The sequence below is a fragment of the Nicotiana tomentosiformis genome, chromosome 6, assembly GCF_000390325.3.
Source record: "Nicotiana tomentosiformis chromosome 6, ASM39032v3, whole genome shotgun sequence".
Lineage (NCBI taxonomy): Eukaryota > Viridiplantae > Streptophyta > Magnoliopsida > Solanales > Solanaceae > Nicotiana > Nicotiana tomentosiformis.
In genome coordinates this window covers 108,367,705-108,391,454 of record NC_090817.1, presented here as the reverse complement: position 1 = coordinate 108,391,454, position 23,750 = coordinate 108,367,705, and the positions used below count along the sequence as shown (strand labels likewise).

The 23,750-nt window shown below is 36.6% G+C and overlaps 1 protein-coding gene across 4 annotated transcripts; it reads left to right on the top strand.

Moving 5' to 3' along the window:
- Positions 1 to 1,566: 1,566 nt before the first annotated feature.
- Positions 1,567 to 23,197, top strand: LOC104102591 (histone-lysine N-methyltransferase ASHH2-like). 4 transcript variants are annotated; one of them, XM_070177673.1, is made up of 20 exons: positions 1,569 to 1,770; positions 2,090 to 2,175; positions 3,335 to 3,360; positions 3,465 to 5,142; positions 5,254 to 5,461; positions 7,752 to 7,909; positions 8,004 to 8,083; positions 9,432 to 9,563; positions 9,650 to 9,766; positions 12,434 to 12,526; positions 12,775 to 12,852; positions 14,817 to 14,873; positions 16,069 to 16,951; positions 17,030 to 17,085; positions 17,575 to 17,654; positions 17,765 to 17,847; positions 17,934 to 18,013; positions 19,062 to 19,141; positions 20,799 to 20,844; positions 21,814 to 23,197. In XM_070177673.1, exons 2-20 carry the CDS (start codon positions 2,094 to 2,096, stop codon positions 22,933 to 22,935), a joined length of 5,139 nt encoding a protein of 1,712 aa, XP_070033774.1. In that variant the 5' UTR covers positions 1,569 to 1,770; positions 2,090 to 2,093; the 3' UTR covers positions 22,936 to 23,197. The 4 variants fall into 4 exon arrangements, with proteins under 4 accessions (XP_018628477.1, XP_070033774.1, XP_009608636.1 ...); XM_018772961.3 differs by lacking the exons at positions 2,090 to 2,175; positions 3,335 to 3,360 and having other exon boundaries at positions 1,567 to 1,770; XM_009610341.4 differs by lacking the exons at positions 2,090 to 2,175; positions 3,335 to 3,360 and having other exon boundaries at positions 3,378 to 5,142.
- The last annotated feature ends 553 nt before the right edge of the window (positions 23,198 to 23,750 follow it).

The window sequence follows — 23,750 nt, the reverse complement described above, 5'->3', positions numbered from 1 at the left end:
TGGAAATTAGGATTTTGAGTTTAATTACTTGTTGGCTTGTAACCGTTTTTATAATTTCAAGGCCGAAGGAAAAATTTAATGCATTATTATTTTTAAACTTAATATATAAATATATTTTTTTCATGTAAATTTATTTGGTACGGTTTGATATTTTTTTGATTTATTTTTTATAAACTAAAAAACTTACCCTAAATATCGGTACGATTATAAATTTACATAAAAACATACGGTTTTATTAAAAGAAACTTAAAAATCGGTTCGATGCGGTACGGTTCGATCGGTTTACTCGATTTTAAAATATCCATTGACACCCCTAAATTTTAACAAGGAGATTCAATATCTTAAAGAAAAATATTCTATCTCCATATTGATATACTATTATATACTTATGGAAAAAAGAAAATTTTAAAAGCCCGGGTAATTTCATATAAACATATTTAACTAAAATTATTTGGATTTGGTTTAATTTTTGATTTTTTTTGGGGAAATGTTTTAAAGCCTTTGAATTTGGAGAGGAATCTGCATTTTGAGTACAAAAGAGACATATTTTTCAATTGGTTTCCAAAATCTGAATTTTAGGATTTTAGAAATATTTTGTGGACTCATTTTCCAAAACTAAGCCATCTGAAAACCAAGCAAGTTGGGTTTTTTGAGCTTTGGAAAAACTCTCCAAAATACGATGTGAAGTTGTAAACCAAACACCTAAATTTTTGGGTAAAAGACTAAAAGCTAAGTATACATTATCAGCTAAGAAAAAAGAAATCAACATCTATCAATATCTAAAGTCAAACCTAGTTTGGCTGTTGGTCAAAACAAAAGGGACTTTATATTTAAACAAAAAGTACAAGAAATGACGAAGACCTAAAAAATCTCTAAAACACCCCCCCCCCCCCATATGCCACGTGTCATTAGCCATCCGTTTACTAAAAGCAAGTGCAAAAATGAAACTCCACTGTATTAATTACTGTCCATTTTATCTAGTATCACTTTAACTAAAATAAATTTGGTCCTAATTTATTACTTTAAAAAAATTAGGAAGTCATTAGTTTCTATTTCACTTATGTCCTTATTACTCATAAAAAGATATATATTCATTACTTACTATTTTACAGAAGATATAGAAGGATATTAGTTAAATATTTTTACAATTAATGGTATCACATAATTTTCTTAATAAATATATCAAAAGCTTAAAGGACATACAAGACTTAAAAGTAATATAATCTATTGTAAGTACTTATGTTAAAGCTTTAGCTATTACTTTATTTGTTTTTTTTATATGGCAGTAATATTATTTAATGAATCAATTAATTTTGTTCATATTTCTAAAATACTCTTATTAAAATTAAAAATTACGTGCAATTTATAATACTTTGATGTATAATTGTTAAATGTCTAAATTTTATGTTAAGAAAATTAAGAAACTAATGAGACACCAAAACTAAAAGAGGTTGACTTCGCGTTCCAGGAAATAATATTTACAGCCCAAATACTAATAATAGTCGGAAACAAAACAAAAAAGAAAAAAAGAAGAAAAGAAGAAAAGAGGAAAATCTCCAATGAGTTCCCATCGGAGCCCTTTCTCTCTCTTTCTCAAACAACTCTTTATAAAAACCGTTTGCTGACTACCGCCAAGCGATTTCTCTATTCTCTCTCTAAAAAAAATAATTCAATTTCTCTCTCTAAAACTACAGACGTACACTTATGTACATATATTCCTTGAAATTGGTCTTCCTACTATTCGTGAAGTTTCATCAAATTCACCACCAGGTATGATCTTTATGTTGATTGTTCTTTTCTTGTAATTTAATTTTGTTTGATTTTGTGCCAACGAGGTGGATATATGTATGTATCTGCATTGGTGTTTGAGCTTTGATTTTAGGGATTTTGATGCACTGCTAAATGTTAGCTGTTTAGGGTTTTTTTCTTTTATCTACTCTTTCGCTTTTGGAATTTTCTGGCAGAAAACGGGACGCCGTTACTTTTTCAGTTTTCTCTGTGCAGACATATGTTATCTGTGTCTTGCATTAAAGCTGCAGTTTGAAAACTAAGCATTTATTTGGGTTTTCTTGTGTTGCGGTTTTTCTAGCTCAATGCAGCAAGTGATCATCCTCTCTTCCATACAAGTAGTGGGTAACTCTGTCACCTATGGCGGAGCCATAGTCAAGGAAGGAGGTTCCATTGAATCCCAAAATAGTACTGCACAAATAGAGTATAATTTTTTTCATTTTCATATCTATATGAGCTTTTGTATCCTCTTGACAATTGACACAAGGAAGGTAGTTCAATAATTGCTTAAGTCGCAAATGTTTTCTAATCCGCTTGTTAAAATTTCTGGCTCCACTACTATCTGCCATCAAGGCTTAGGTAGATAGGAAGAAATCACCCAGCTTATATGACTCTGCCAGGATTTAAACCCTGGTCTCCCGTAGTCTTAATCCCAGCTCCGTCCATTGTTACACACCAAAATATGTGTAGAACAAAATAAAAGTTTAAATTGTACTTATATGTGCTTGTGTGGAATATTTCAGCAGTAAATTAGGTTTAGTGGGTTATGGAAAGAGTTGGGCTGCATAATCTTAATTAATCTTTAGCAGATTTGGAAATATTCGGTCATGTACTGTTTAATTGATAAAACTTCCTTAAGCACGTGGATGCACAGGGCTCATTGGATAATCCAGAATAATATTTCATTTATGTCTCTCCAAGCTAGTGACACAAACCAAAGTACGGTTTTACATCAAACTCCACGAGATTTAACCAACTATCTATTCAATAGGGCAACATACTTTCTGGGCCAAAAGTATAAATGTAGCTAAAGGAAGCTCTTTACGTTCCACATGGAGTTTTTTACACCTTAAAAAAATTCTCTTACTTCTTTCTCCTTATCAATCAAAACCTGTAAACATGAGCAATCTTCCACAACTCTTCTCTTTCTGACCTCCGACTGCTTGTCATCCAACTTGCGATGACATCCACCACTGCAAGGTGGCAGTCACGACATATAAAACATGGAATAGACCCATAACTCTGCTGCAAAAATGCAATGTAGTAGTAGGTTAAATATAAGAAAAAAAGAAAATGGAATAATGTTCACTTCCTTCTCATGCCTGGCAGTTTGTTAAGCTCCAATAGACTTCAGAGCTATGTTTTCTGACATCTTTGTTTATGGTGATCAGTTTTTTGTCCATGTTATAGCATTTCCCCCCTAATGAATGTGTGGGGAATTGCTCTGTAATTCCAGTTCACCTTTTTCTGTATTTATTTGCTTCAATGTTTGTTTGATGAAGATTATGCATTTTTTAATTAAAATAACTACCATTTGCTCTTATAGATTACTGCAACGAATTTCTGAGACATGTATCTTTACATGGCAGTTAGTTCTTGTGCTGGTATAAGGAGTTTTCGTTGAGGCCTATGCTTTCTTTGAACGTTGCTGTTAAACTGTTGATATGGCTTCTCAGATATCAATAGGAGACGATGTCTGCGAGTTCGGGCAGAGTTCATCTGCCATGAATCCCAATTGCACGACCGGAAACTTATCTGTCTCTTTGCAATCACCTCAACCCTTTGAGATAAAAGATGATGATGTGCCTCAGAGAATGGTTGGACTTGATGTTTCAGAAACTGATGTTCTTGTGAATGCTTTTGACTCAATTAGCATAACTGAGGCGTTGTCCCGTAAGATGGATGATAAAAGCAAACATACTGTAAAAAGTGATAATGCCTCTGAAAGTGAATGCCCTGTCAATGTATGTATTGCCCCTCGGAGAAGGAGTGGGCGCAACATCAAGTTAAGCCAGAATCTGGCTACAGTACCAGCAACAAGTGGTAGGAGAATAGCCAATAAAAAGGCATCCATAGATCTTAGTTCCTTGAAGATTACAAGAAAGAGAAGAAGCTATTTCAGTAAACAAGCTCGTTCTTCAGTTTGGGGTTTGCTAGAAAATATGGTGCAATCTTTTGAACATAATATCAGGCTTGAGATAACTTCGGGGGAGCAGAAAAATATAAGAACAGCAACTAAGGGTAGTAGGCGAAATGAGAAGCATGGTGAGAATCAGATTGATCGAAAGTCACGGAAATCGAAGGGTAAACGCTTCATACCAACTGGACCTATCTCCTTGAAGGTTAAATTTGGTCACCGTTGCCTGATGGATGTTATTCCTCTTATTGATAATGATACTAACAAAAATTGTACTACTGTAGAAGAACTTAAAAAACTGCCTAAAATTGCCAGCAAAGTTGATGATAGGTTGGGGGAGGAGTTGTTGGATATGCAGCTCCATGGTTGCAATGGAAATTCGGATAATGACTATGTTTCTTTATCAGATGGATGCCAACCTGGAAAGAACGCAGTTCAAGATACAGCTGCTAAGACTTTAGTTTGCCATGATGAGTCACTTTCCCAGGAGGGAGGATCGATCGGTAACAGGTTTTCAGATCCTGGAACTTCACCTGATTCAGAAGTCATCAACCTGATTCCTGATACACCAGTCAATGTTCCAGACGACTTGCATGATTTGACTTTGTCTAAGCCATGTGCTGCTCCTGGGGATGCTCCAATTTTGATGCATGAGAAGATCAGTAAAAAAGAAAGGAAAAAATATATGCTCCCAAAGGTTTCCAACTGTGGTGTGAAAGATTTGCTTAGTCCAGAAAGTATGAGCAATGCACAAGTATTCTGGAATATCATGCAGGGAGAAAAACAAAGGGATGGTTCTAGTTGTTGTGATACTTCTGTTTTAACTACAGCTGGAAATGGAACGGGTAACATGTTCAGCAATGAGATATTTTCAGGAGAACTGTTACATTGTTCAGGAATGTCAGGCTTGGGAATCTCCTGTGCTTCCTCAAAGCTGGAAAGTGATCTAGAGGGCAATCATTGTTCTAGTCTTGGCACTGAGTCTCCGGAGTCAGGGTTGTCAGAGAAACTGGTATCCTCTCCTGATGAGCGAAAAGTTTCTAAAGAGGGAAGACCAAAGGTATCAGGAAAGAGCAGGTCAGAAGTCCCAAAGCCGTCAAAAAGAAGAGGTTGTAAAAAGAAGGAGAACAAAGAAAAGGAAGACATTATGCATGAAGTGAAGCACAAAAGTGACCTTGCTAAGGGCTTATGTGAAGTGAGACAGCACACAGGAACAGGTATTGTCGGATGATACACGTAATAGTATATTGAGCTTTTTTTTTTCAAGTTATGTAAGGCTAACCTAGGTAGATTGAAGTATTTTGTGACTATATTAACTAATGTCGTAGAAAATGGAACACCATCTGGGCTTGGACAAATTGGCTCTGAAAAGAAAATTTTAGGTGGAGGCATTTCGAACTTGGACATTCTGCCGACTGAGGTAGGCGAGCGTCTCTTGCCACCAAGAAATGCTTGGGTGCAGTGTGATGATTGCCATAAATGGAGGCGTATACCTTCCTTCCTTGCTGATCAAATAGAAGTAACAAACTGCAGATGGTATGTGATATGCTCATCCAATCTCTGAATTACAAATGTACTAATAGTATACTTTTATGTTTCCTGTTAGTTGACTGCATGTGCATAGAAATTCAGCACTGTGAAAGGATTTGGTTTTCCTTTATTTTGACAGCTGAAGGAACAGCCTTTTCTTGGTGGACTATGGCTAGATCACTCTTCCTCTTTATGCGTCTCTTCGTGTGTGTGTGCGTGCATATGCGTTTTTATGTGTTTATGCATGCATTATATTTTCCTACTGTAACTCAAAAAAACTAGTAAGATGATCCTTGCAAGATATGCCTTCTTGGGATTGGCAATCCGTTGCTTCTGTGAGTCACCATAAAAGTCAGCCTCCCTTATGTTATTAGATGCTAGGGTGATTCTGTATGCTCTAAACTAAGCATGCTCAGATTGAAAATGTTAATTAATTTTTTTGTTGTCTTAAGCACTAAGTCATCTGCATGTTAGGTATTTTTTGTATTTTCTGTAATTTGTGGGGTTTACTTAGAGCACTGTAAAAGCGCTGGCACTCCTTCCTTTCCAGTTTATATGACACTCTTCTAAAAAATTGACACTCTTCTCATTTTGTGACCCAAAATATTTAACACTCTTCTATTCTTACACAACTTTTAAGGATTCGAATCCACTAATGTATTTCAATTCTTGACTTTGATGTGATGTTTTTCTTTATTAAACTAACTTTTCATTTACCAACTTTAAGTTTTTACTCCGCTATCACTAATGTAATATATACATCAAATCAGGGTTTTGGTTTCAGTGGTTTAGTTAGTACAACACGAGATGTGTGATAGGCACCGCATCACGAGTCGGAAACCAGGTGTGAACCAAATGTGCTACTTAGGTGTACAAGGGTGGATCGATTATCCACCAAGTTTCAAAGCTGGAAACCACGGATTTCTCTGTTATCAATACACCCACACACTTGTATATAAATGTCTGTGTGTATATGTATCACACACATGTATATGTATGTACACACACATCAAATTAAGATCTTAAACTTGTGCCAGTCAAATGGTGTCATACAAAATGGTACAAAGGGAATAATGCTTTTGTATTAGCGTGAAGTATTAGAAAGAGAAAACTTTTCCATTTAATGAAAAAATCAAGTTTTATGGGGGAGATAAGAAAGAAACATAGATCATTTCCTTTGGAGCTGCGAATAGTTTAATATGACTAACAGCTAAAAAAAAATTAAATATGACTAACAGCCATTGCTTTGCAATTTCCCCGAGGACCCTAACAATAGTTTGTGTGTAGTCTTATTATCTAGGCCAAGTGAGGTTTCTTGCTTTATTGGTGTACTTGAGCACTCAGATAGCTAAACATTCTAGTTGTTGGTCTACGAAATGAACTTTCTTTTTGTGGAATTAACATTGTCCTCTCAGAAATAAAAGGTGTAAAAGGAAAAAGCAACATATCATTCGTCGTGAGAACTAGTCCGTGGGAAGTGGGGCTTATCTTCTTCTTTTTATTTTGATAAATGACACTGTCATTCCAATTTTGTATATGCGAAGTATTTAAGGTTTTGTTGTACGAAATTCAGATTCTTAAAAGAAATTCATTTTGTGCATCTTATTCATGAATAGCTGATTATATTAAATCCTGATGAAGGTGCATCGTACTCATTTCTTGTTTTAATTGATCAAATTGTGAAGACCAAAACTATCTCCGAGATAAGTTGCCACTTGCCACACAATGAAAGGTTTAGTATGTGGAGATCATTGTAAGTGGTGACATGCTATATTTCTGACTACAAAATCCTGAGGCGGCATTCTTTATGCCCAAATTAGGCAACTTATTGTGTCTTTCATATTGTCCTTTCTCTTGTTTATTGGCTTAATTTTTTGATAAGGTAACTATATTTTTAAATAATGGAAGATCTACCGTTTCTTGTTTATTGACTTGTAAAAAGTTCTAATTTGAGTGCATCCAAAATTCTTCCCATTTGGTGTCGGAACGCTCAGGTGATGGTTTGGTTTGATATTTGCTTCCTCAAAACTAAGTGGGTCTATTAAAACTAAGCATCAGATGACTGTTAGCTCTATAAGTCAGGATGATAAATGCTTTTTCACACCCCCGTGTGTGTGTGTGATAATCTCGATTTAGTATTTGACCCCGGAGGGGGGGGGGGGGTGGTGATAATCTCGATATAGTATTTGAGGTGTCAGTAATGGAGATGGAAACTCTTGTGGTTTTGAAAGCATAATGTTTTTTTTTTGGTTTACAAGAGTTTTGATGGCTTACAGTTCTTCTATCAATGTTAAAGGACATGTATGGATAATCTGGATAAAGCTTTTGCTGATTGCTCATTTCCCCAAGAGAAGTCAAATTCAGAAATTAATGCTGAGCTGGAAATATCAGATGAGGAAGATGTTTCTCGTGTGCACTTGAGTTCGAATGGATCAGGACAAAAAAATCCACTTGGTATCTAATGATTGTTGTTATGAAACTTTGGGTACATGTTCTCGGGGTAGACTTGCACTGATCTGATTATTTTCCTTCTTTATGTTTGTTACAGTGTCCCATCAATCATCTTGGTCTCGGATCAAGTCAAACATGTTTTTGCATCGCAACCGCAAAAATCAAACTGTTGATGAGGTGGATGCCTGATCTAGTCTGCATTATTGCCTTATATACACTGGTGTACATCTTGAAGAATAAAAAGAAGAGGAGGATAAAGGCCTTAGAATTGCAGTGGTTTTAGACAAAAAAATTCACTGAATTTAAAATTCGTTAGCAAAAAAAAGCTTCTAAAAGTTTGGTCACCTGATTTTTTCGTTTATTGAAAATAAACTTGTTACTTATTCTTGATTGAAGGCTTTTGCCATAAAAAATGAAATCTCACTCGAAGAAGTTGATTCATAAATATCACATTTTCGGTGTTGGTTACAATGAGACATTCAGGTACATCCCGTGGAAGAAATGCTGTGTTTGAGTAACTCGTGGTTCCTCTAGACAACTAATTGGTGTTTTTACTTTGGATCTTTCTTGTTGTAATCTATTGGTGATTTGCCCTATCCACCATGGTTTCAATGTCTATGAGCTGACATTTTCAACCTGGCTGTGACATTAAGTGGATATATTATTTATGTGAAGTAGATTTTTGCGGTAAAATGAAAGGAAATCATTGTTTGTTGTGAAGGAAGGAATTGTTGTTTGTTGAGAAGGAAGGATCATCTGGTTCTTCTGGGGTTCCCTTCAATGATGTTTCTAGAAGGGCTTCTTGTCCATTCTGATGATAAAAAGCCTACAGGTTCTCCATTAATAGTTAGAGCAGTAAATTAACTTCTAAAAAAAAAAGGGACTTTAATTTTTGACCAAGAAATCCGTCTGGAACTAATCCTTTGGGCCAACCGCAGCCTTCATAACTCGGGGATGATGGGACTGCTCCTCTACTCTTCTCCATTTAAATAGCCGAGTTAGTTCGCTTGGCGCAGAGCTCGAACCTGCGACCTAGACACAAGTCCCTCAACCTTTGCCAATTGAACTAACCCCTGGGAGCTAAAACAAAGAAATGGACTTATGTTATGTTAAGTTGTTAACTAAAGCATTTTTAGATGGGTGAAGTAAATATATTTTAATTTTTAAGTCGGAAAGAAAAAGTAAATATATTTTAAACTCTCCATTGATATAAGCTCAATTTTGAGGAGAATGGAGATTCTTCAGAAATTTTTAAAGCAGCAAATCGTTTGTAGAATTAGATATCAAATGATATATGCAATGTTTACAAGATGCAAACCATGCCCATGGCTGGTGCTATGTTGGGCTAGCATCTCGTAAGGGTACCTTCCGTTGTCCCTACTTATTTCTTTGTGAACTGCTGCTTCTTCAAGTATTTCCGTGTTCATCTACAATCAACTTATGATTTCTAATGTGCTTGAGGTAACAGAAACTAATTTACTTCCTTCAGTAACTTCTATTTCCTTTTGTTGTCCTTACCTGTTAGATCATGGTCTGCCATTGCAAGCCACCTTCAGATGGTCGAATGGGCTGTGGAGATGGATGCCTGAACCGGATGCTCAATATAGAGTGCGTTAAAGGGACTTGTCCTTGTGGAGAATTCTGTTCAAATCAACAGGTTCTTGAACTTGCAAAGGGTTACTTTTTCTTGTATATTGCTTCTACTATGCAGATTGTATCATCTCTATCATATACTGCTTGCAGTTCCAGAAACGCAACTATGCTAAACTGAAGTGCTTTAAATGTGGAAAGAAGGGTTATGGCCTGCAGCTGCTTGAAGATGTATATGAAGGGCAGTTTCTTATTGAATACGTCGGGGAGGTGAGATATCTTCTCTACAAAGTTTGGACAGAGTTGTGGGAGTTAGGGGAAGTGGACTGTGGATGGAATGCTTGGAACCATAGACATTGTTTTCCTACATTAACCTAAATAATACCAAAACTTTATTCTGTTTATCCCAATCCCACCACTCGGCAGGTACTGTTCTGTGAAAAGAGACTGAAAGTTAGGAGATGACCTTGCTAGTAGTAACTAATTTTTTTTTTTTGGGAAAATCACCAACTTGAGGTGGAACCCATAGGCATCAAATTTACATCAAAACCCATTTGCCTAGAAAACAACAGTACCCTGATTTTTCTTCAGAGAACAGAACACCTTTGCTCCCTTTACACGATTTCACTTCTATAAATTTACGTCAAAACTATACTTTTGGACTTTCTAGTATCATAAGTCACTCCAAATTTCAATTCTTTTGGTTCAAGTTATGCTTTTGGGCTTGTTCCCTTTTCTTTAGAATCTCTTTATCATTACGTTCCTGCTAGTGTCTGTTGATTGTCATATTAGGCTCATGCTTCTTGCTTTATTTAATCACAATATCCTCAACACTTTCCCGCCCTCCTTAAGATGCTACCTCTCAGTGTTTGAGGCTAATTGCTTGTCTCATTTGTGTCAACTCAGATCTTTGTGGCCAGGCATGCCCCTTCACAGCTGTTGGTGATTAATGCCACAATAATGCTTTATTCCTACTCCTGTGCTGTTGTTCCCAAATTCTTTTAGTTCCTTGAGAGTTGAGAATCATCTTCCAATTTCCCCATTCATTTTGCACATCCTTCACTGTAGTCATCTTTGTACTGTTCTTTTTTGTTTTGGTGTCTTTCCAGTTATAAGGACACCTTTAAAGTTTAAACAATCTGCCTTCATCCCTGAGATATTATGGCCCTTTATGAATTCTGATTTGAACCTATCAAACTCTGCTACACTACTGTATTCGAAAAGAGAAAGGATAATGTAACCAAGGGGTCACCAACTTAATTATTCCTCTGTTTGCTGATAATTTTTGGTGTTATTACCTACTTGACTCAACTGTAGTTCGAACAGTGTTGCATTATTGTAACCCAAGAATTCTCTGAACTTCCTACCATTGAACTCCAATAATATATGATTCAAGGAGCGTTTTAGAGACCGAGTCTTTAATTGTTTCTGGCTATTTTCCTATCTATCTATCTTGCCCATAATTTATCTTTGAGGGCTGGTTGGGACATATTTCACTTCTTGACTCTTGTTTAGGCCATCTATCTACAACTCAGAAAGTTCCTCATAACTTCTTCTCCCGGATTGACTATCCATATTTGGATATGAGGCTTTCCTCTTCCACTTATTCTATGGCCTTCCTGTCTTGATATACAATTAGTTTACATCAACCCGTACTTATTGCATTTTTGCAGTTGCTCACACTACTCAGTTTTCCTCATCAAACTTGGTGCCAGCATAGCTCATTCAGAAATTTATTTTATTTGTTATGGTAAGCCTCACTTCCGATCCGCCCTTCCCAGGAGTTACATAGTGGCTTTTCCCACTTTGCTCCCTCGTTACTTGAACTTCCAACATCATGGTTTGAGGTGGAGGGCCCTTTCCAGGATACCTCATTCAGGAATCATGTAAACCATTAATTCCCTCTCTGCTATGAATATTTATTGTTGGTATTCTGGTACTCGTAAGTTGTCTATTCTTTCGTTGAAGAAGGAATATATCCTACCATTGTTCGCTTTCTAATAGATTCCATCTCTCTTATCCTTCCCTCATCACCACAATGGCTTGCTCCAACTATGAATCTCTCTTTAAAATCTTTTCAGTTAAACATATCACATACCATTAGGAAGAAGTAAAACCTCTATCGGTTGATGCATTTCCTTTAGTTCAAATGTCCAATTGTCTATTTGAGCTATTTGTTATGGTAAGCCTCACTTCCTAACCGCCCTTCCCAGGAGTTACATAGTGGCCTTTCCCACTTTGCACCCTAGTTGCTTGAACTTCCCATATCATGGTTTGAGGTGGGGGCCCTTTGCAGGATACCTCATTCAGAAATCATGTAAACCATTAATTCTCTCTCTGCTATGAATATTTATTGGTATTCTGGTACTCGTAGGTTGTCTATTCTTTCCTTGAAGAAGGAATATCTCCTACCATTGTTCGTTTTCTAATAGATTCCATCTCTCTTATCCTTCTCTCATCACCACAATGGCTTGCTCCAACTATGAATCTCTCTTAAAAATCTTTTCAGTTCAACATAACACATACCGTTAGAAAGAAGTTAAACCTCTATTGGTTGATGCATTTCCTTTAGTTCAAATGTCCAATTGTCTATATAAGCTACTTGCTCTTGATGCAACACCTTCATCTTGCGGATGACGACTTTATCACTTCCCTGGGAGCTGGTTAGACCTGGTTTTGAGGTGAATTTATCAGAAGTATGTTAAAAATCAAAAAGAAAAGTAGTAGAGAATGCCTGACATAGGTGTAAGTTTGATCCAAATTCACCTCATTTTACCATTAGTGTCATTGATCCTTGTTTTATTTTTATCAAAAGATTGTCTAGAAATTTGTCATTTGATTTCTACAGGTTTCCTCTTCATGCGTATGACATGTATCTATGCATGATTTGCGTTGCATTACTGAAATATTTTAGCCTTAAATTTTAAAATTTCATAGGTGCTGGATATGCATGCTTACGAGGCACGGCAAAGGGAGTACGCATTGAAGGGTCATAAGCATTTTTATTTCATGACACTTAACGGCAGTGAGGTATTACAGTTTTCCTTGATATGTCTAATTAATAGATATTAAGTTTCATCTTAATGTTAGGTATTTGATGTAGACAGATTTATAATATGAAGGAGATGAATGTTTGGTATGTGTATCAATTTTAAACCGCTATCATTCTACAGTCCATAATCCATTTTTGTAATGACTCGGTGTATGTTATGGACTCTTTAATCTTTCTGTTTTCTCTCACCTTGTTGGGTAATGTCCTTTTTATGCCTCATTTTCAGGTAATTGATGCCTGTGCTAAGGGGAATTTGGGCCGTTTTATCAACCATAGCTGTGACCCTAATTGTCGTACCGAAAAGGTAAATGTGCTAGGCAACTGCACTTCACATTTACTTCAAAAAATTCCCATTCCAATTCAGTTGAACTTACTAAAAATTGAATCTTTTTTACTGAGGAATTTGTGCACAGAGAAGAAATTCCTTATCCTTTCATTATACTTTGCCCATTTCATGTTATTGTGTAGTTTGTGTTCTCCCTTGAGATTTTGTTACCCTTTCATTGTAATTTTGCGGCCTTGAATGTGGAGTCTCTTTTGCTTTTTTAAATTGTATTAGTTTTTTAGTTCCCTGAACAATGTACATTTTCAGCAATTATTGCTTACTCAAGAATTTTTCAATTACGTATAATAATAGTTTCTTAGTCATGGTAAAGATCAGAAGGCTGTTGCACTTGCTTTGGCGTTAAAACTATTGTGATCTTTTTGGGCACAAATGGATCATAGATCAGGCTTATATGTCAGAGGTAGTGAATATGGTGCATGAAATGCTGACATGGCAGAGGAAGTGAGATGAGACAGATGAATTTTGGAAAGCATTGCGTCATCATGACACTCTTCTTCACAGTAGGAAATACACTAGAAGCTGCTAGATGATAAAATGTACTCTAATCTGAACCCTTTCATATGAGACAGTTTGGATTTTGAGGTCAAATTATCAGTTTTGTTGTGAATTCCTTCAACTTTAAAAATGAACGTGAACAATCAAAAACTAAATAAAAATTTTATCTGCTACAATCTTTAGATTTTTGAAATATTTAGATATCCTTTCAAATGTCTAATTTGCCACTTAAATTTGGACGAAGGGAGGGCACAGTTGCATTCTTTTAAAAGTCTAGTTTTCCACATAAACTGAGACAACATGATTACGTTCTTTCAAAAGTCTAGTTTGCCACATAAATTGGGACAAGGTAGGGCACGTTATATTCTTTGTCGAAGGATTTTGATTAGTCATTCTATGTTAACCCCAAATTTTGTGATTGTTTCGCTCCTTTTTTTTTTTTTAAATAAGGAAGTTTCGCTCCTTTTATCTGTTGTAACTCAAAACTCATGGTCAGTTTATTCCATCATATTCCTCTTGCTTTCTTTGTGGTTTGCCTCAAGATGTAAGCTCTCCTTTAAGCGGAATTTGATTCTCATGGCAATTCAAAACATTTTGGAAACCATGTGGTTTGCTGCTCTACAAGTTAATTGCAGCTACATTTTTCCGTATAGGATCTCAAATTCAACAAGAAGTAATCTTTAACTCAACGTTTGGGCTCACTTCTTCAAAAGTACATCTACCTCTGGCTTTTCACTGATAAAAAAATGGAAGTTGTGATAAACGGTTTCAATGAAGTGCAGCTGCTTATTGCCTTAAAACATTATAAATAGTTACTGCAGCTTAGTTGTTTGCCCAATAATGTATACAAGTGATCAAAAGTGTTGAATTGGTTCTTTTGTGGACTCGATATGTATTAAAGTCCTAGATATGGTCACAGCTCTGTCTTAGGTAAGGCTAAATTAGTAAAAATGCCATCACTTGCAAACTACATAACAAAGATAAGTTTTAAGCCTGACGCAATCATCTTTATGTTGGGGTTGAATTAGAAAATTTGCAAGATTTTCTCAGTTAGTGTTATCTTACCTCGGTCGTTGGCCACTGTATTATCTGAGAATATGGCCGTTTTCTTTTATTATTTTAGGATAAGCTATCTATGTCCACCCAATTATCAGTTTTGATTTTGCATCTTATTATTTCAATACTAGAGGTATTTAGAAATAGGAAGTAGCTTCATCGCTTATAGATGCACCTAAACCTGTGCATCGAGATCCCTTGTTCATTGGGCTAAAATCACACCAAGCTCCCCCCCTTCCTCTCCCACCAATTATTTTCAGCAGAAAATGCTTGATATAGTTTCACACCTAGTTCTCTCAACTTGTTTATATTGAGTGCATGCTTCAATAGTATTAATGGTGTGACACAACTTTCTTTCATTTGCTGAACAGTGGATGGTGAATGGTGAGGTCTGCATTGGACTCTTTGCTTTAAGGGACATTAAGAAGGTAAAGTCTTTTTTCCTATTGTAGTCCATATTACTTGGTTTTGACTATTTCATAAACATCAACATAACATATAGCGAAAATTGTAACTGATGTTTTTGTTGCAATCATCAAATCATGAACTGTGATAAGTACTTCGGTGGTTGCTGCTAGTGATTTCAAAAGTTTGGAGGTGAGGTTGGGGCTGCTATGATCTGACCTTAGTGCTGGCTAGCATGTGCTACTACATGGCATACGTTATGCCAAAAGAGAGATGTAAACAATACACACTCACAACTACTCTCTGGACTGAAAAACAAAATATTGTGTATATGTGTCTCTTCCGTTTTGTTCTTTGTCTTAATTTATGAATTAAGAATTTAATTTTGGGAGGATTTTTTGCGTTTGATGTGAGAGAATTGATTTTTATTCTTTTTGGAAACTAGCTAATCAAAACGACAAAATATATAAACAATTGCTTTTTCAAAAGCAATTTCTTTTTTGTTCTTAATGTCAAACACGCTTTAAAATGTGATGTGCTGATTGGAAATTCTTTTAGGGATTAACATTTGCTAGGTGAAGTGCAATTTTTGGAATTGTTAGAACCTCTTTTAATTTTTAGGGAGGGTCTTTGCTATTGCTGTGGATCTTGTGTCCACTATCCAGTGGTGTGTATGGGTTGCACTCCCGGTGATTTATTTGATATGCCGTATAGATGCTAAAATGCATAGAGTAAAAGAGTTTTCAAACTTTGGTAATATTAATTTTTCCTCACATAATTTGCTTATTGTCAGATCTGAAGAATTGCTTCAAGTCGTTAATAGGGAACAGGTTCTCCATGATATCACTAAATGCATAAATATCAAAAGAGTATTACTAAATACATAAATCGGATGGAGCTTAAAGAACTTGCAAACTAGGCTCTGTTCAAAGCGTAAATTAAATGCAGAAAAGTTACTGGACCTCAACAACTTCTAGGACATTCCTTAACAATAATTAAAAAAAAAATTCTAGGACATGCTTTCAGTTTCAAGATTTGCTTCCTGTTTTTATTGTGGACTGCAATCAAGGTTTACTTCCCGTTTTTATTGTGGATTGCAATAATTTATTTGGTGTCCAGCCTTCAGTCTACTATAGAATCTATAAGCTGCCTGTATGACTATTGAATGGAATCAATTCTTGGCTTAATAGATCACTGTGCTTTGGATCCTATTATCAGGGCGAAGAGGTGACATTTGACTACAATTATGTCCGAGTCTTCGGGGCTGCAGTTAAAAGGTGTGTCTGTGGCTCACCTCATTGTCGGGGCTATATAGGTGGTGACCCGCTAAATGCAGAAGTGATTGTTCAGGATGATTCGGATGATGAGTATCCTGAACCTGTCATGCTGCATGGGGATGCTGACATGAATCATAAACAAGACAGCAGTATATGTGCTACAAGTGCTATTAATGTTGCTGAAATTAAAATTCAAGGGAAACCACCTAAAAACAAAAATACAGTGGATGAATCTTTTGCTGGAAATCAGGATACTTCCCATCAAACACATATGAACAGTATCATGGGTCTAGAAAATGTTAATTTGGGTAACTCCGTTGCTGTTGTTAGCTTGAATGCTAGAGAAGAAAGCGAAAACTTCCCTGATGGGTCTCCTGCATCATCTTTAATTGCCGAAACATCTGTGGCACTGGAAGCCTCAGAGTGTATGTCTCATTCTTCTGTTCAACCTGTAGAGACTTCTTTGTCATTGAAGGATACATGTGAAACCATGTCTGGAGTGACAAAAGAGTGCTCAGTAGCTGGCGAAGTATCAAAGAACTCTTTCTCTTCCACACAGGAATTTGAGGTAACTTCTCTTGATGCAGTGGTTAGCAAGTCTTTGAGAAAGTCAAAATCCAGCAATGGGCGAGAGACACATGATCCCTTAAAACCCTGTCCTTTTGTGAAAACTTCGCGTGAATCATCTTTAGTGAAGAAGGTGAAACAGAGGAATAATGCTGTGAATTCCAGACCCCTGCCTGATGTGGACAGCATGTTGCAAGTTTCACAACCTAAATTCAAGAAACCACCGGATGGCTCCTTACATGGCCATTTTGAAGCAGGTATGTCATCGTTATCATTTTGTGGAATCTGCAGATTGTGGAGTACTTTTGCATTATCTTTTTTACCTGAATTTGCAGTTGAAGAGAAACTGAATGAGTTGCTGGATCATAATGGTGGAATAAGCAAACGCAAGGTGACTAGTTAAAAGCTACAAGATATAATCTGCATTTCTTTCTTTTATTTCTTGCTTGGTGATTTGTGATTATTCATTGTGCTGGTTTGTGGGAATGCTCCCCTCTTTTTTACCTTTCTTCTACTGCACTTTGGTGTTAATTCATCAAAAGGGAATAGGCCAAAACGTTGGTGAAAGGGAGGGCTGGGAGTCCATACAGTGGGTTGTAGCAAGGGTTCATTGCTGGGCACATAATGTAGCCCCGGCTTAGTAATGTTTCCATTTACATTTTCATGGTCCTATTTTGATTTTCTGAGGCATTTCCAGTTTCTTAACTCGGCCTTGACCTTAGTAACCTCTCCATTTAGATTTTAATAGTTCTACTATAATATTCTGAAGCATTCCTTTTTTTTTTTTCAACTTTTGCCATATGTGTAAATGCGTGCATGCTGATTCCACGGCACTCTACAATTTTGTTTCAGTTATTAGTTTTCTCTTTTCTTGGAGCAGGATGCGTCAAGGTGTTACTTGAAGCTCCTCCTTTTAACTGCTGCTTCAGGGGATGGCTGTAATGGTGAAGCTATCCAGAGGTAACAAATGGCTCGCCTCTTTGACTCTTTGTAGTGCTAGGAGTTGAATTCTTAGCTGCTGCTACTTCTTATTTTTATAGTTTTTAATTTGTGCATTTATTTGTTAGCAGTAACCGGGAACTTTCTATGATCCTTGATGCGATCTTGAAAACAAAGTCACGCACAGTTTTGATGGATATTATGAACAAGAATGGTAATAAATTGGTGCTTATTGCATGTTTTAGCTTTTCCGACTTTCAAATATACCGATTGTTGGATCTGTGTTTGTTTTGCTGGTAGGTCTACAGATGTTACACAACATAATGAAGCGATACAGGAGGGAGTTCAATAAGATCCCAATTCTCAGAAAGTTGCTTAAGGTAATGTAGTTATTCTATAGTCCTATACTTCTACTCTAGTGATTGAGTAGTTAGCCTGAAAGTACCAGAATTTGAGAGGTATATCAGAAAATGTCAGTTTTACCACCAGCTAATCATGATCTGCATATTCTTGAGCCAGAAGTTTTTTAACTGACAAATTATTTATTCACTACACAGCGTCTTAATGTGTCACTCAAACATATTTGTGTATAAACACATATTAAATAGCTAACAGGTAATGGAAAAAAGGTCTCAACTAGCTAACATGTAAGTGCAATAATCACTGTAGTTAAGTTTGCCAAAAAGAAAAAAAAAGCATATGGCAAGTTATTGATCATTTCATGCACTGTGAGTTTAAGTTCAAAGATCAAAGCCGAGTAGCATGGACAATATGCCTACAGTCTGACATTATGATGTCACTAAACGAGTAGGATAATATACATATAATATACTAAATAAACATGAAACACCAGATATACTCTATGTATTTTATCCATTCTAAGATCAGTAACAATATATTCAAATCATTGAACGGTTAGACGACGGATAAAACCAATGTGAAGTAGTTTCCAACACTGGTAAGAAGAACATAAAATACAATGTCACATCTAAATCTATTAGTAATCTTCTCCTCGTCCTTTCTGGCCTTGGAGATTCAAAATCTTCACAAAGTCTCATTAGGTATATAGAGGTAACATTTGCTCCTTTCAAAATTTTGCCTTTAACTAACAAAAGAGTCTTAACAAAAGCAGCAAATTGGGTGGTGATCTAAATGGGTAAGAACACTGTCTTTCTTGTCAATAAGATGCTGTACCAGAAAATTTCAGTGAGACGTACGTCAATATGTAATTCAGCAATGTATTAGTGGCTTCTTTACTCACTTTTTTTTTTTTTTTTTTTTTTTGTTGTACCCATTTTTTCCTTGCGTGAGATCTTCTGTTGGCTAAACATTTTCAGTGCAGGGTTCTCTTGATATACCTAGCACACCCTGTTGTTTGTCATTGCTATCTTACTAAGCTGGTTTTACAATGTCAACTGTACTTTACAGGTTTTAGAGTATCTAGCTGTAAGAGACATCCTTTCTCCTGAGCACATTAATGGAGACGCGTCCAGAGCTGGAGTTGAGAGGTTAGCAGATGTTATCACATGTTACTTATGTATAATATTTTCAACTTTTATTCTGATAATCTGAGTGGGTTTAATGCCTCCATATGACGTCCAGGTATAATTTCTTTTTTTGTGCAGTGATAAGGATCTAATAAAGCAACTCGAATGTGAAACCCAAATATGAATTACAGTGTAAAGACCAAAAAAATATGCGAATGGTAGATTAGAAACTACAGAAGTGGAACTCTTTTACATTAGTTGTTTAAGAGAAGGAAAAAAAATGGTAGCAGAAACAAAGGTTGCACATTTCATCTAAAAGAAACAAAGGTTGCACAACTGCAATATCAATATGCCACCATATTGGAAGTTCTAAAAATGTGGATTTGAAACTTGATTTTGTTTTTTTTTAATTTCTAAATCGGGGAAGAGCTGCATGAATTTCATCTCGTATCCATATATGATGAGTATATTACATTTGTTTTATTCGCAATGAACTTTTATGATATTCCAGACTACTAATCCCTCGTGACGATGGAAAGAATATGGGAAATCAAACAATTAAAGCAACAACTAGAAAGAAATGAGAAGATAGAGATAAAATAAGAAAGAAAGGATAGAATTTAATAGAAGAAGCAACCAGTCAACCCAAGCAAGTAAGCTGAACCTACTAACTAGCAATTTTACTGCGGGAAATAATTCAAGGGGAAGAGAAATTGAACTCATACATGAATACTTGCAAGAAGAATTTAAGAGAGGTTCAATTAAACAGGTAAAGGATATTAACACAAAGGGATGCTCTCTCAAGAGAGTTCTTCATAAATATTTCATCCAAATCTGGTAAAACCCTACATTACTCCTATTTATACTACTAGCTAAACAATTGGCTGGGGCTCAAGTTCAAGTACTTTAAAATAATAAAATCCCTAACATAATTAAAAAAGACGTGAGGCTAGTGGGACCAGGCTTGACTCATCCCGGAAACTCTAGTGGTGGTCATGTCTTGGTCAACTCACGGTTAACATTGGTAAAATCTTGGTAAACACCGATCAAACTTGGTCAACTCTCGATCATCCCTTCGTAAAGCCTTTCAGTGTTCTTAATGATTGGAGGCTCGTACTTATGTTGTCGTTACTTTGTCCCATTGTATACTGTTTGTTAGCTCCATAACTAGGGTAAACAAGCACGGGCTCAATGCTGATTCCTGGTGTAATCCCACAGTTATGGGACTGCTCTATATTTCCTACCACTGTTTTCACACTTGTCCGTCAACCTAACGACCACATATTTTTTTGTTCAATGCGCAATATCGAACTTTAGAATTAACATTCCAACACTCTCCTCCACTCTATTTTTGTATCTACTTTTTCCTGCAACTTGCTTTAATTTCCTGCATGCATGCTTGGTTCATTACTTTGCTCTAGAACAATGTACCACGTGTAGTGTTACTGAAATTGATGACAGCTATGACACGTGTTTCCTGACTATAATGGCAATAACATCTCTCCAAATGCTGACTGACTACTTAAGATTGTATGTTCCGTCTTATGTGGCGCCCGTCAAATTTTTAAACTGCTTTTGCTTGTTGTAATTCTCTAAAAGTCACGTTTATACTATGCCTTTGCAAGTGATAACCCCAGATTCTAAATTACTTCTGAAAGTGTTGTTTTTGGCTCTGCAGCTTTAGGGACTCAATTTTGGGATTGACAGAGCACAAAGACAAACAGGTGATCCATTCTGGTTACCATGCAGGTCTTTTGTTTCCATCAAGTGGTTGTAGAATCCCATTCTTTTGCCTTTTAATTGTTCCAGCAAAATATCTGCATTTAATTGATTCTTAAAAAGAGTTGAAATTTCATATTGGTATGAAATTGAAATGCTTCATAGTTATCTCGCAGTTCTGTTCCTTCTCAAAAAAAAAAAAAAAAAGAACTCGCAGTTCTGTTCATTCTCAAAAAGCAAAAAACAAAAAAGAACCCGCAGTTCTGTTTGTGCTTGTTGCTTGATGTTGTGTAGATGCATGAGGAAAGCTGTCATCGTGCTTGTTTTAATCTTGCTATAAATGATTTAGGCTACTGATTTTCCAATTTCAAATTAACTACATTTGGGGATGATGGGTAAGTAAGAGACTAGCATCTTAATTACCCTCGTAAGACAGGAAGGAAGGAAGGAAGGAAGGAAGGAGGTAGCCCTGGGTTAAAAGAGTGTGCAACGTGCCCGAAAAGATCACTACTTGACTGATTGATAGAAGAAAGAGCTAGTCTGGATAAAGGATTGTTTGACCTGGGTCTATCATCTTATAGTTGGGAATGAAATACAATTTTCTGCCGATCTTAGCCATTAAACTTAAATTAGCTTGATAGAACTTGGTAAGGGAGGTGCTATTTGGGCTAGCTCTATGGTCTTATCCACGAAGGTTAGTATGCTATATACTAGTGTTGCCGGACAAAGGTTGCATGCACTTTATTCTTACTGCTTTTTCTCGACCTTATGTGCATGCTTCTGTTCCTTTTTTTCTTTTACCCATTGCAATAGATTTTTCACATTCTTGTTATGTTTTTATTGTTGATTCTATGTTTTGATTTATATCTGTAGCCTGATTGCAGGAGTCTTTTCCTGTTAATTACTTTGTTTAGAAATTTTCTTTATCAGAACCATTAGGTGACAAAGTATTCATGTGATTTACTGCATGTCAGGTTCATCAAATTGCAAGGAACTTTAGAGATAGGTGGTTATGCAGACCTCTCAGGAACAGAAGCTGCATTGACAGAGATGACAGCCGAATCAACATGCATTCTGGTTCACCTTACAATAGGTGTCTAGCATCACAAAATCAATGGTGCGATTTGGGTGGTAAACCTTCGGAAGCAGCTCAGAATACCTGCCATTCAACAGTTTCATCTGTTCAAGCAGATGCTTGTGTGCCTGATGGCTCCTCTGCTTCATGTTCTGATATCGGGGCAGCCTCTAGGCCAAGGAAACGCAAGCATAAAAGTCGGTGGGATCAAGAGGCTGAAGAAAAGCCAGATCCAAGAAATGAGAGCAATGTAGATGATGACAGAAGGCAGGTCCTAGATGATGACGCTCCCCCTGGTTATGAATTCCCTCCTGGATTTTTATTCCCGGTTGAGGCTTGTAGGGTTTTATCTGATGCGTCTTCAGCAGCTATTTGTAGTCCCGAAGAACGTAGATGCAGAGAACATCCACAGCCAGTCATTACGGGGAACTTGCAGCAGCGGTTCATTTCACGATTGCCTGTCTCTTATGGAATTCCATTTTCTGAGGTGCAGCAATTTAGGTCTCCTCAAAAAGGAATATTTGATGCTTGGACTGTTGCCCCAGGAATACCTTTCCAGCCTTTTCCTCCTTTGCCTCCATATCCCCGTGATAGAAGAGAATCTGTGCCTTCTGCTGCTAATCTGGGGGCAATCAGTGAACTACCTCAAAATACTGGACAAGATTGCCATACTTCTTCTCCTGGTCACTTGGCTCAAAATCCTCCAAGCGTATCTGGAGCAGACCAGCCTCAGGATGGCACTGGATACCAACTTGGCTCTAAACGAGCTAGTGACTCTTGTAACTCGGGAAGGAGATACTTTAGGAAGCAAAAGTACAATAATTCAAAATTAGCACCTCCCTGGCTTCGGATAAGAAGTGGCTGGGAATACACAGGAAACAACTCAAAAAATAGCATGTGCATTGCAGGTGTAGCAAGCAGGGAAGATGAGTTCAGAAGTACTCATAGTTGGGTGGAGCATAACCTTGGAATGCAAGATTTGGGGCATACTTTACGACAGCATACTTCCCACAGGTATTAGTTTTATCTTATAGAGGCAAAGTTCTCAGCAGCTTCCAAATTTTCTCCAGTGCTTCTCCTTTTGTACTTGCAATTCTCTGTCGCCAACAGAAAATGAAAAGCACCGTTTAGATTTGTAAATTTGATTTTTTCATTTTTTTTTTTAGGTTTAGGACCAAAGTTACTCTGATTTATTTGATTTCATGCATTGACAGTGACCTTAATGCCTCAAAGAGGTAAACTGGCTCATTCTTTTCGTTATTAATTGATTTTTCTTAAAACAATTGTCTGATGGCCTCTATGGAATGGCGTACGTGTGAATTCCTCGTGCACTTGCTTATGACCCATTTGATTACTTGGTTGTTGCTTCTGCATATTAGTGTATTTATTGACCTAGAAATTAATTCTGCCAGGGGCATTTGACTTACGTAAATCTGTGTATAGTAGATTTCTTTTCTTTGTAATGGACCTGCTAAACTTGTGCTGGCGTCTGGCGTGAACTCATGAGTTTCTTTAATTGTAAAAAAAATGCTCGTGGCGTGCATAGTTTTTACTGATATAGTTTGGGAGAATTAACCAAACTGGAAAAGCACGGTTTGAGTACATTCCAAGCCGTATCAAACCATTTATATTTTGAAACTACATTCTACTTTTCAGTTTGGTTTAAGTTTGACTTGTAGTCGAGCCATATGATTTCTGTAATATATTTTCTATTCACCAACTAAATACCGAAAACATTTTCCCGAAAAATATTTTCATGAAAACATGAGGGAAGGGGAAGGAAGGAGAATATGACTAGTTACTTCATACAAGCGTGTTTGTAAGCATTGATGGTCA